The following is a 14,217-nucleotide window of genomic DNA, read 5'->3' as shown; positions in this document are numbered from 1 at the left end:
GAGTGCAAGTTGAATTATATTGGTAAAGGCGGCGAGCTGGCAGAAACGTTAGCATGCCGGGCGAATTGCGTAGCCGTAATTCGTTATGTTCCAAGTTCAAATTCTGCCGAGGTTGACTTTGCCTTTCATCCTTTCGGGGTCGATAAATTAAGTACCAGTTAGGCACTGGGGTCGATGTAATCGACTTAATCCCTTTGTCTGCCCTTGTTTGTCCCCTCTGTGTTTAGCCCCTTGTGGGTAGTACAGAAATATATATTGGTATATTAGAATTTTTTGTAGATAACCTTAAACAAATATGTATCTTCTATAAGGAGAAACCAACTTAATCTATTGGTACTTAAGCAATGTTTGTATGTATTAAGTAATTTTTTTGTTCCTGATGACCCCTGGGACGTTATAGGTACAGCTATGTGAAAAAGGTTATAGAATATGGGGATGCCTCAATGTTTGACAAGATGGAGCATATTGATTTATACATGTATGTGTCATCATCCCAGTTTTTACATCTGCTTTTTCATGCTGGCATAGGTTAGATGGGTCCTTTCCAACTCATTATGATGATGATGTATATGTATGGATATTAATGTTTGTTTTTATATTCAGTTATAATGAAAACAATTTTACATTAAGCTGATGGCTTACTCTATACTTTTGTAGAGTACAAATTTATTATTTGTTTTGACCAGCTAAGCAGTCTGGCGATGACTTAGCTGGCCAAAACTTTGAAGTTACTGTCAACAACATTCTTCTATAAGAATAACAATTACATGCGTGTATGTGTGTGTATTTGTAATTATCTTTCTGTATACATACACAAAAAATAGATCTATATGAGTATATGTTGATGTGTGTGTGTATGTGTATATGTATATATATATGTGTGTGTGTGTGTGGAGGCACAATGGCCCAGTGGTTAGGGCAGCGGACTCGCGGTTTCGATTCCCAGACCGGGCGTTGTGAGTGTTTATTGAGCGAAAACACCTAAAAGCCTCACGAAGCTCCGGCAGGGGGTGGTGATCTCTGCTGTACTCTTTCACCACTCTTTCTCGCACTCTTTCTACTGTTGGCCTGCACTCTTTCTTCTGAAGGCTAAAACAATGCGAACGCATTGTGACCAGCGATGTGTAGCAACATCTGATGGTCTGGTTGGTCACGTGATATATATATATATATATATATATATATATCCATAGCTGTCCATACATATCCATATTAATACATATACTTCTCCTTGAAATGAGAACTTTCATTTGAAATATTTGGAAAAAGTAGCAGAGGAAGTGAGTACACTCATCCTCATCAGCCTACTTGGTTTCCATATAGATTTCTCCATTGATGGCCTGGGTTGGATGGATCTGAAATAAAGAGCCAGTTAATGCATCTTAGTCCTGTGTCAATTTATCTTCGGGGCCCAAATGTTCTCAGCTCTGACCTCACCATTTTCTCTCTTGTTTAGCACTACAACAGGTATCCAATACTGTAAATTTCTGACTCCTTTTCATTCAGCATAGGTCATCTGTTTGACTGGTATAGATATCTATGATATCTCTCTATTACAAATTAATCAATGCTTTGGAAAACGTTCTGTTTCGCCAGCTCACTCACACTCAGCTTTTCCTCTAGATTAACATTGCACATCCAATAAGCTATATCCAACTTGATCCTTTTGCAATCCCTGTACAAACTTCTTCTCGTACATCACATGTCGTACATTACATCACATGTCTCATACATTTTACACACTTCTTACATATTCCATATACTGCACAGTCTTCTTACACACGCCTCACACATTCACTGTGCACATTTTTTACACATGTCCAATACAATCCACGATACTACAATGAATAGATACACCTACCAATGTGTTACAGAATCAACACAATAACAAAGGGTAATGGTACGGGTGAAGAAAGAAATATGAACTGAACAAATGTTAACAATATAACAGCATTATAAGAAAATAAATGAACAAGTAGTTAACAACAAACAAATGAAACAAATAGAAGAAGCAGAAGATAAGTTAAATTACATTTTTTCTTATTTTTCTTTTTGTAATGAACCACATAGTGTTTGTACATCTGTATAAATTGTATTCCTTACCATAAAATATGGTTTAAATATTATTTTCAGGGTAAGAAATATTCTGTACTGATTCACTGAGAGTTACTCATTGGCCTCCAATAGTTCTACTTGTATTAATTATAAAACACTCACTGAATAGGGGGGTGGGTGGGTTGAGTTACTTTTTATTTATTTATTACTGCTTTACATCCATTTCTTCCATGCTAGCATGGATGTATGGGTTATATCTATTTTTTTTTGCATTTTTGAACATTTGCATTTTGTTGGATCAATTGTTCTTACAAATGGATGCCCTTTCCCGCTGCTAACCATCAAGCAGAAGTGGTATTCATGGCTAGCTAAGCAGAATGGGGGCAAACAAAGTAATGTGTATTTCTTAGGTGGGATGTAACACAATGGCTGTAGAAAGAGCAAAGTTTGAACACACGACCATGTGTAGATAGTCTAAGTACTTCAACCCCCAGAGCCATTGTTCTGTGAAAAGAATCTGGTATGCAAATGCTACAGACAATTTACTTCGATCTTTTGAGTTTTCTTTTTTCCAGTTCATATTCATTGTCACTGCTAGAATCAGGCCAAAATAAGTGTTGGATGTTAGCAGACTGTTGGTGAGTGAATGATACGTACACAGCCATGTGTGCATGTACCTGCATGCTTAGTGTACATATAAGGAGTAATAATCCTTGCAATCTATTCATTGCTCTTTATACTGAGACTGTTGTTGTGGTTGTAGTTGAGGTGGTGTTTATCATAATAATGCTGCCAGCAGCAGTAGAAACAATTTCAGTCAAATTCTTTAGAATATATTTTAAGTGGACAGCAGTACTACTTTAAGGGCAGCTGTTTATAATTTCAATTGTTCTATATTTTTAATCAGACCATTTCTCTGCCTTAATAATAAGGTAGGAAGAAATATGTATAGAAGGTAGAGAGAAAGAAAGAGAGGAGAGAGAGAGAGAAAAAGAGAGTGAACTTGGTGTTTGAAGAATTGTTGTTGTAACCAATATCTTTGTTATCTCCCTTGCATAATTGTTGTCAAGAACCATGGCTGCAGTCAACATTCTCACACTAGAATGCCATTTTCTTGATTTTTATTTTCAACTTCTAACAACTTTATTCTCTCTTCATACCTTGAATCCAAGATAGTAAACACCAAAGCCTCTTTTTGACAAATCTTGAATAATATTTAGCACCATTTCAGCTGTACTTCTTTGACTCAGTTGTAAATAAAAGGAGCACAGACACTGAGAACATTCATTGGCTTCAACATCCTCTTGAAGATTTCCAGTAATTGCAGACGTTCACTGGCTTTGATCCACCTCTTACATTTTTTCTCTTTGGAAAAAATATAGGATAACTAAACAGATCATTTGCAACACTTTTCTTTTTATATTTCTATCATACCTGGTTTTCTTTGTCCAGAAAAATCAGGTTAAAGAAGAAGAGCAAAACAGACCAGATTTGAAACAGATGTAGAAATTCTTTAGATATTTCACACAACAAAACCAATAATCTCTCTTTGTTTACTTGATTCACTCTCTCTCTCTCCTTCATTATCTTTTTACTCTTTCATTTCCTATCCATATCTGCTTTTGTTACCAGTGAAAGACTTTTGATAGAAGTGCAGAAAGTCAAAAAAAGCTAGTATTATAGACCTTCGAATATAAATCTATGGCGTAACAAATCTTCAGCAGTAGGACGTTCTCGAGAATTTTTTCTGAAACAATTTCGAATACAGTCTCTAGCTATATCAGAGACATGAAAAGGAAGTTCATATTTTGGATGTTCTGATGTAGCAATTTTATAAATAGCAGCCATAGATTCAAGGTCAGGCCAAGGTGGTTTCATTGTGAACATTTCTACTACAGTACAACCAAGACTCCTGAAATAAAAGAAAAAACAAATATGAATTTTAAAAAAAAATATTTAAGTAAAAAGACAAACAAAAAAGAAAAGGAAAAATAAAACTACTAAAAAATAGATATTTAATAAAATCATGTAAAAATTCTATCCTTTACTAATTTTTAAAATTTGTAGTCAGTGGGAGAATAGTCCATTTCTGTTCACAAAACTTTAAAACTTTGTATGCTGGTAGAATGTGTTTATAAAACACCATTTTCTCTTGGCTTTATTGAGAAAATTCTATAGGTTGTAACATATTTCGTCTAAAATTTCTTGCATTTCGGCAATTTTAACCAATTAATATATCACTCGTTTAAGAAACAGATTGGGTTTATTTACATTTGTGAAGAAAAAAGATACCCTTCCTCCACCCCTAACCCTAAATCTAAAATAGATTGAAATGCAATAGATCGATTCTAGGGTCATAATTATAGGTGACAATTTCATACGACACTGCTATAAAAAACTTAGTGGTGTCGTATGAAATTGTCACCCATAATTATAACCCTAGTACCGATGATGATGATGATATGACCTTTCTTCCAATTTGTTGGTGCTCGGGGAGCTTCAAGTAGATTTGAAAATCACAATTAGAAAATGTAACAGACTAACAAACACATACAGAGAGAACTCTTTAGGTGAAAGGTAGGAACTCAGAATTATCTATAAGATTTCCGCTATGTATGACAAAACTGAACTCCGCAGCACAATAACAAACTATTATCATAATCCTAACTTTAACATCCATTCCTGTTAGGTTTTCTTACTTCCAACATTCAGCACCTTTCACATGTCTCAATCTTATATTACCATTCCTCCTTGTACTTGCATAGCGAGTGACTTGATCTGAGATCGTGTGCTGGAATGAAAACAATTGCAGCATATCATCATCATCATCGTTTAACGTCCGCTTTCCATGCTAGCATGGGTAGGTGTTTATAAGCCATTTAAGAAACAGACAAAAACCGTTAGATTCACTTCAACATTTAAATTTAATTTGTCAAAATCATGTAAAAATTCTATCCTTTACTAATTTTTAAAATTTGTAGTCAGTGGGAGAATAGTCCATTTCTGTTCACAAAACTTTAAAACTTTGTATGCTGGTAGAATGTGTTTATAAAACACCATTTTCTCTTGGCTTTATTGAGAAAATTCTATAGGTTGTAACATATTTCGTCTAAAATTTCTTGCATTTCGGCAATTTTAACCAATTAATATATCACTCGTTTAAGAAACAGATTGGGTTTATTTACATTTGTGAAGAAAAAAGATACCCTTCCTCCACCCCTAACCCTAAATCTAAAATAGATTGAAATGCAATAGATCGATTCTAGGGTCATAATTATAGGTGACAATTTCATACGACACTGCTATAAAAAACTTAGTGGTGTCGTATGAAATTGTCACCCATAATTATAACCCTAGTACCGATCTATTGCATTTCAATCTATTTTAGATTTAGGGTTAGGGGTGGGGGAAGGGTATCTTTTTTCTTCACAAATGTAAATAAACCCAATCTGTTTCTTAAAGGAGGGACATATTCATGCGGCACAGAATGTTGTTTACCTAAATAGACGCCAGTGATTGGTTAAAATTGCCGAAATGCAAGAAATTAAAGACGAAATATGTTACAACCTATAGAATTTTCTCAATAAAGCCAAGAGAAAATGATGTTTTATGAACACATTCTACCAGTATACGAAGTTTAAAACTTTTTAGTTACCTAGAAATTATGTTACAAACTGCTGTTCAAAAGGAAAAGATCCCTTTAAATAGTGTGGAGCTGAGTCAACCTGCTATCAAATATGTAAGTCAGATAATTAATATGAAAATATCACAAAATTTGTAGAACTATTCTACACAATTTGCATAGAAAATAGAGGTAAAATTAAAAAAAGTTCTGCTGAAAAGTTTTAATCATCATCATCATCAGATTATTAATATAATTGAATTCCTTCCCACCATTTCCCTATTTCATTGGATCTATGGCCATCATTATTACAGTATTCTTAGCCCAAATGCCAAAATTTACACTCATGTACTTGACATACAGGAAACTGCATTTATTAAGCACTGCATGCATATTACATAGAGTACCTTCAATGCAATAGAAAAAACCTCAACAAAACAAAAAAACACTACATGTACCCAAAACCTACAAATCTGTGTTTGGATATGCAGTGATAGCATGCAATAAAAGTAAGATTACTGAATTAAAGATAATGATAATCATTAAATGGCAGAATAACTGAAGTAGAAAGGTAATAGACTAAATGCCTTGTTTCCACCTGAATCAACTTTCTTGTCAATAGGCATGAGTTGAGTAATGTCCATTAAGTATTAAGGTCTATTTAATTAATTACAGTCTGTCCTTAAATTCCTAGTTTTAAACTAAAGTTAGAAGGTTTTTATTATTATTATTGTTATGGTGGAGATAACCAAATAAGACCTTATTTGATGCCATCAAGACTGAGCTTACTTTTTATCAACCAAGGGGTTGAAAGTTGATAAACACCAGTCATTGTTTCACCTGAGGTCAGTTCTAACCAAAGAGACCTGTTATCAATAGCATTCCAATCATGACCATCCAATCCTTTTCCTAGGTACAGTGCACTATGGATCACATTATCAAATGTGTTCTTTTCATGGAGATCTGGCTGCTAATTCTAGCAAGTTGAACAACCATCTAAGAGATTCCTCAAGTAATATATTGATATTAATTTGGCAAACTACATCAATTCCTTTTATTAAAAGTTTTTGCTCTCAGGAAAAATTATTATTGTACATATTATAGTGTTGGTGTTTAGCCCAAGATCAATCCTAGTTGAGCAGTTCTAAGGTCATGACCATTCAATGCCTTTTTATTCAGACACAGCATAACCACAACTAGCATTGTCCTTTCTTTCCAAGACTGTAAAGGAAAATTTGGCTGCCACTTCTGGCAAGTTGAGTGGCTGCACAGAGGCTTCCTCAGCATAATCGGTATAGTGTTTATTGTGAAATCATCCTAGCTTGTCAGAGAAATTTGTTTGTGATTTAATCTTGACTCTTAATGGAATCATTTTCCTTGTGCTATTAATATCCTTTTGATAGCTAATAACTGTCATAGTTGACCATTTCACTGCTATTATAACCTTTGAAAAAAATATTCCTAATTTACTAACATTGTTTTGTTTTAAAAAATAACAATATAGAAGCTTACCATATGTCAGCTTTCCGACAGTAACCCTCACCATTAATAACTTCCGGCGCCATCCAATGAGGAGTTCCAATTACTGTTTTCAGTCCTGACATGCTACAAATACTTTGTAATCGTTTGGAAGCTCCAAAATCTCCAAGCTTAACATTACCTTGAACATTCTTTAAGATATTAGCACCTGTAAAATAAAAATCATTATAAAAGTAAAGATAAGTCCAGTCAACCATGATTTAAAATAATTTGAGTGGGTTTATAATCTTTAAAACAATATTTTTTCAACTTTTAAAGGAAAGTAACACAGTTATTTTTCACTAAAAATGAGACAACACACTATTTACATATACATTAAAAAAAAAATTATTTGGGCTCATATGTAAAAATAAGTATGTGAGGTTAAAAGAGATCAACCATTGGTACACACACCACACCACTTTCATGCTGGCATGGCTTGGATGGTTCAATAGGATACAACAGATTAGAAGAATAGGATACAACAGATTAGAAGACTTTGTCTTGCTCCAGTGTCTCAGTTTTGCCATAATTTTAAATAGGTGGATACCCTTCCTAATAATAGCCATTTTACAGAGTGTACTGCATGCTTTTTTCATGGCATCAGCACTACTGAGATCCCCATATAACTCACTAGAACAAAGAGCTCCTTCAACTAAGAGGGAGTATAGCAGAGATGTAGTTGTTTTACAAGGTGTTAAGAAGTTAAAGTATGATAGTAAGGATACAGTGGCTACTCCATATTATACTATATAAGAAAGGGTTGGAGTATATAGGATAAACAAGGAAAGATAAGCAAAGAAGGTGGGATAAAATATTTTGAGGACAATTTTGCAATTATACATTGCAATGTGGCATATCTATATGATTTAGCAAATATGAAAGTGTTGTGTTACACCTTACATAATTTTGTGACACACTCAGCAAAATGTTGTATTAAGACATCAACAATATAAGTTCCATTGCAAATTCGGAACTTTATTTGGAGAAGATATGAATGCCAACAGCTTGTAAGGAAATCCCCAAAGGTCATCATAGCTACTTTTAATAATAATAATAATAATAATTAGGCACTGTACACATCCTACGCAGAACACTTTCCATACAATAACCATCAGAGCATCACAACAAATCACAGCACATACCCAAGGCACACAGAGCTGCGCTCGGTAGTGAAGTGAAAGCACGCTATAAAAATAAAACTACTGAATAATAATAATAATAATAATAATAATAAAGCACAATAAGGTTAAGAGAAGATTAAAAGAAAAGTAGGTAAAAATAATGTTGGTCTAAAATATGAAGTCAGTACTTACATTTTATGTCTCTATGTACAATAACATTTTTGTGCAGAAATGCTAATCCTTCTAGAACTTGTCGGGTGTACTTCCGAGCAAGGTTTTCATTTAATGGACCATAATTTTGTAATTGCTGCCGTAAAGAACCCTGAAATGAACAAGAAAAAAAATGAAATTATCAGACACAAATAGTTTTAAAAGAATGCCAATTATTTAGAAAATGTTGTTGTTGATGATAATGAAGAAGGTAGTAATTAAGATGATGAAAAGGATAATAAAGGCGTCGAGCTGGCAGAAATGTTAGAGCGCCGGACAAAATGCTTAGCAGTATTTCGTCTGCCACTACGTTCTGAGTTTAAATTCTGCTGAGGTCGACTTTGCCTTCCATCCTTTTGGGGTCAATTAAATAAGTACCAGTTATGCACTGGGGTCAATATAATCGACTTAACCCGTTTGTCTGTTCTTGTTTGTCCTCTCTGTGTTTAGCTCCTTGTGGGTAGTAAAGAAATAGAAAAGGATAATAATGTCTGTGACAGAGAGAGACAATGGCTACAAGACATTGAAATGCTGACCACATGGTCATAAACTCAGATCTTGCTATTGTCAGTGTGTTGTGCTTCATGTATAAACACTTAAGTCTGCTTGCTCTACTTTGATTAAACATGTTTCACTTGAGCTTGACATCTGAGTCTAAGCATTAAAAAACATAAGGTAGTAAACAGAAACAAAAATGATGATGATGATGATGATGATGATGATGATGACAATGACTGCAGTGATGCGGCACATAAAAAAAAAGGAACAAAAGCATCAATGAAAGAGAACATGCAATAACAATGAAATCAGAAATAAGTCTTACTGAAAGAAATTAACTTCCAGGTTTTAATTACTAAATCATAGCCATCATCATCATTTGAATGTCTACTTTTCTATACATGTGAGGAACAGACAATACTATAGGGACACAATTTTTTTATTCTGAATGTCAAGAATTGATGCTCCCATCCATATGTCATTACAATCCTCTGAATAAGAATATTTAAATTCTACATTAAAACTAAAATCCTGAGTCCAAACAATTAAAGGGTTTACTAATTGAAATAACATAGGAATAAGAAACAGACACTGAACCTAAAAGGCCTGCTTAAATTTTGATACAGGTCAGTTAACCATGTCCAAACAAAGAATTCTACATAAACATGTAACCTGCTAATATGCTATGTAGCTACATTTAATTTACAGTAATGAGACAACTGTATCAAATCAATGTACATGAAATAGAGTCATGCAAGTTAATTTTTTATTTTTTACTTGTGTAAAGGGCAGAGTTCATGACCTTTGCAGGTCTACTAAGACTGGTGAGTTCAATACTGTTAATGTTCTGTTTAAACTGTTATGGCAACAGCTGCAAGTAAAGTTTGAGCCAGAAGGAGATTTCAAAGGTGATATGTTCTGGGGAAAAAGGATTGGGCACAGTGGTCAGTGAAGGGGAAAACGGTAACCAAATGTACCAAGAGTACTGAGAGGTAGAGCGATAAGTGGGATGGAAATCCCTGAGTGGTAGAGGTATAAGACTAACTGGCTCCAGAAGTAGAGGCCATTATGAGTGAGAGAGAGAGAGACAATATGCATGTGGGTCTGTGTAAAGATCAACAGGGTTTACACAAGCTGGAAAAATACAAGTCATTGAGAAATTGAAAAACTTACTATGCTTATGATGATAGTGTAGTGCTGATAATAATGATGTTGTTGGTGGTGGTGATGATGAAAATGATGATGGTAGTGACAGTATAAAAAAAAAATAAAAGGAAATTTGTATGAAACAACAAACTTATTCTTACCCCAGGCATGTATTCCATGAATATTGATAGTACTTTCCCTTGTATACAACCAAAATACTGAACAATTCGTTCATGATGAAAGTTTCGAAGAAGCTGGATTTCATTTTCCAAAGCCCGGACTTCCTGTAAAGCATAATGAAGAGAACAGGAGTTTTAATGTTGGTTTAAGAAATTGGATATATGCAGAAATAATATTCCTGCATAACTCATGAAAAGCTAGCTTGTCAGAAAGACAATGTCTTTATTCTTATGTGATATTAGATGAATAATGTCCCTATACCCATGTTGTATCAGAGGGATAATTTTTCTCACATCCATATGTGAGATACACACACTCCCTTGTTACAAAAGAAACTATTTAGCAGCCAAGACGATAATACAAAAATAATGATATCCTGAAATACAAGTCATAGGATGGTGTCATAATGGGAAAATTATATTGGGTATACCTGGAATAGTTTTTAAATATACTCAAGACTAAATTGTTCAAAACACTGTACTTTTCCCTCCTCTACCATTCTTTTTTTTTAGCACATGTCCACAAATATTAGGGGAAAATATAGTTGATTAAAATGAATCTCAGGACTATAAAGACTAAATTTACCTTAGAAACTTCTGCATTGTCTGCTGATATTTGAACTTGTTTGACTGCTAGTTCTCGGCCAGAGTCTTCATCATAACACAAATACACTTCACCAAAGGCACCAGGACCAAGTAACCGACCTTTCTTCCAATTTGTTGGTGCTCGGGGAGCTTCAAGTAGATTTGAAAATCACAATTAGAAAATGTAACAGACTAACAAACACATACAGAGAGAACTCTTTAGGTGAAAGGTAGGAACTCAGAATTATCTATAAGATTTCCGCTATGTATGACAAAACTGAACTCCGCAGCACAATAACAAACTATTATCATAATCCTAACTTTAACATCCATTCCTGTTAGGTTTTCTTACTTCCAACATTCAGCACCTTTCACATGTCTCAATCTTATATTACCATTCCTCCTTGTACTTGCATAGCGAGTGACTTGATCTGAGATCGTGTGCTGGAATGAAAACAATTGCAGCATATCATCATCATCATCGTTTAACGTCCGCTTTCCATGCTAGCATGGGTAGGTGTTTATAAGCCATTTAAGAAACACACAAAAACCGTTAGACTCACTTCAACATTTAAATTTAATTTGTCAAAATATTTTCGTCGCTTTGAGACCGCGACCTGTTCACTGACAAAACTTCATGCAGCACGAAGTTTTGTCAGCGAACAGGTCGCGATCTCAAAGCGACGAAAATATTTTGACAAATTAAATTTAAATGTTGAAGTGAATCTAACGGTTTTTGTCTGTTTCTTAAATAGCTTATAAACACCTTCCACGCTGCAATTGCATCCTTCTAAGGTTTTACATCAAGTCTTTTTTGGCCTACTGCAAACTCATATAATCATATCTATAATGTCAGTTTATTTTCCATTTAGTATTTGGTTGCATTACATGCCTATATAACGTCTTCTCTCAAGCCAGTGCACATGTGGTAGCTCAGCATACTAGAAATAACAACTTATTCTCATCTAAATTATACCTTAAAAATTTTAAATAAAAAGAACACACTGGATAATGTAGTCCGCACAAAAGACAAGATGGTCATCTGGGAATGTTTCTGATAAATGTGTGCTTGATTAGGACTGACTTTGGACTAAACAATAGTAATCCTATTGTGTAGCTCAACTAATGTCTTTGATATTTGGTGGTTTTCCTACCTCACTCAACCACTACTCTTGTGGGCCTTCAACCTTTACAATCAACATTTCACAGTATCAGTATATTTCTTTTTCTTGCTCAGGTGAATTTAATTTTATTGGAATTAAACTTGTAGTAATGTTTTATTAAATTTTAACTTAACTGATTTAATGAGAATCTATATAATTAAGCATTTTAACCAAAACTGAACAGGATGAATAATAATCAAAGGATGAGCTCACATTTAGAAAAATGAACATCAGAGAAGCCAAAACTAGGACTGTCCATATCACTGTTCCGTTTCATCAATAATCTGCCTTCAGGTGAGTCCAAATCAGGATCAGGTGGTAAACCACTACTACTACTACTGGTACTGCGTGTGCTACTGAGTGTACCCTCACTACCACGGGTCAGCAATGCTGGGACTGACCTAGAGCAAAGTTCTGGCCGGCGGTTATTAGAGCGAGGAAATGTTCGATGACCTGAATAAAGGAATAATTTTATTAATTCATTAAATTAACAAATTAAATTTATCAAAAAGAGAAGAAAAATGCTTTGTTTAAAGATGTTTAAGTAATTTATACCTGACTCAAGCTGAGTTAATTTCTGTATAACTTATTCTCTCATTAAAATGAATTATCTTTACAAGTTGTAAGTGGCAACCATGCTTCTGTGACTTACTAAATTACATAAGAATTCACACATATTCATATGCATGTTTAAATTAAATTTCAATTTAATCATTAAATTAAATTAATTTAATGATTAAATTAAATTTATAATTGTTAAGGACTAATGTAGGACAGAACCAAAGATACATATATTAAAACATATGAACATTATATTTAGATATATCATGCAAGTGTGGAGGCGCAATGGCCCAGTGGTTAGGGCAGCGGACTTGCGGTCATAGGATTGCGGTTTCAATTCCCACACCAAGTGTTGTGAGTGTTTATTGAGCGAAAACACCTAAAGCTCCATGAGGCTCCGGCAGTGGGTGGTGGTGAACCCTGCTGTACTCTTTCGCCACAACTTTCTCTCACTCTTTCTTCTGTTGGCCTACTTGCTTAGCCAGCGGGGTGGCATCATTTGAAGGCTAAAACAATGTGAAGCGCATTGTGACCAGCGATGTATAGCAACATCTGATAGCCTGGTCAGTAAAAAAAAATCATGTAAGTACTATTGAAGACAAGAGTGGCTGTGTGGCTGGGAAGTTTGCTTCTCAGCCACATGGTTTTGGGCTCAGTTCCACAGCATAGCACCTTGTCTTCTACTATAGCCTCAGGTTGACCAAAGCCTTGTTAGTTGATTTGGCAGATGGAAACTGAAAGAAGCCTGTTATATATATGTGTGTGTGTGTACATGCACATATGTGAGAGTGCATGTGTACACATGTGTCAGTGTCAGTGTCTTCTTGTCTGGACATCACATGATAGTTGCAAACCATCCTCACCACTAGATAAGTAGTGTCTTCATTTCTAACCTTCTGTAAAACGTCTGGTCACAAGAAACAAGTGTGGGTGGGTGACAGGAAGAGCATCCAGCTGTAGAAATCTTGACTGACCCATGCAAGCATGGAATTAGATGTCAAAATGATAACATGACGACATGTGTAATCAGGGCAATCTGTAGTAAATTTCTTACAATTTGCGTTGATTGTCTTGTCCATGAGTCAAGCACAATGCTTACAACAAGACTCAAACTTAGAAACTGCAAAACCAGTATTTGACAGGTTATCTACTCAGCTACTGCAAATTTATGTTTTAGAAACAGTTGTTATACTTCTGAGTTTAGTGTTTTTATAAATAAGAATCTAGTGGGTGCAGGGAGAAGAGAAATAAGGTCACAGTCAGCTTGATATGTAATGGGAAGCTTTATGAAAATAAACAAAAGACGAAGGCAGGTGGAATACAAACAAACAATTGTATTAGTATGGCGCTCAGGAATATAAATAAAACAAGTCTTTTACGTTTTGAGCCTATGCTCTTCAACAGAAAGATACATTTCATCCTATATTCTACCAACACCACTATCAACTCTTACCTCTACATTGGATTTTCTTTACCTCCTGGATACTTACCCTGGCCACACCTCTCCGTCACGGATCAAAGTGACTTTGTTATTGATATGTAACCCTGTTTGGATC

At 34.7% G+C, this 14,217-nt stretch overlaps 1 protein-coding gene across 3 annotated transcripts in view; it reads right to left on the bottom strand.

Moving 5' to 3' along the window:
• Nucleotides 1-2,019: 2,019 nt before the first annotated feature.
• LOC115228799 (mitogen-activated protein kinase kinase kinase 2) overlaps nt 2,020-14,217 on the bottom strand; it is a 284,061-nt gene continuing 271,863 nt past the window's right edge. For all 3 annotated transcript variants that reach the window (XM_036500463.1, XM_029799289.2, XM_036500464.1), the window contains 6 exons: nt 12,314-12,553; nt 10,939-11,087; nt 10,335-10,457; nt 8,512-8,641; nt 7,190-7,364; nt 2,020-3,967 (listed from right to left, as the gene is read on the bottom strand). In XM_036500463.1, coding sequence (XP_036356356.1) covers nt 3,733-3,967; nt 7,190-7,364; nt 8,512-8,641; nt 10,335-10,457; nt 10,939-11,087; nt 12,314-12,553 — 1,052 coding nt within the window. In that variant the 3' untranslated portion in view covers nt 2,020-3,732. The remainder of the gene's footprint in view (nt 3,968-7,189; nt 7,365-8,511; nt 8,642-10,334; nt 10,458-10,938; nt 11,088-12,313; nt 12,554-14,217) is intronic.

Source organism: Octopus sinensis, linkage group LG2, assembly GCF_006345805.1.
Source record: "Octopus sinensis linkage group LG2, ASM634580v1, whole genome shotgun sequence".
NCBI lineage: Eukaryota > Metazoa > Mollusca > Cephalopoda > Octopoda > Octopodidae > Octopus > Octopus sinensis.
The sequence above is the reverse complement of the archived record's forward strand: the minus strand, read 5'-3'. Positions and strand labels throughout refer to the sequence as shown.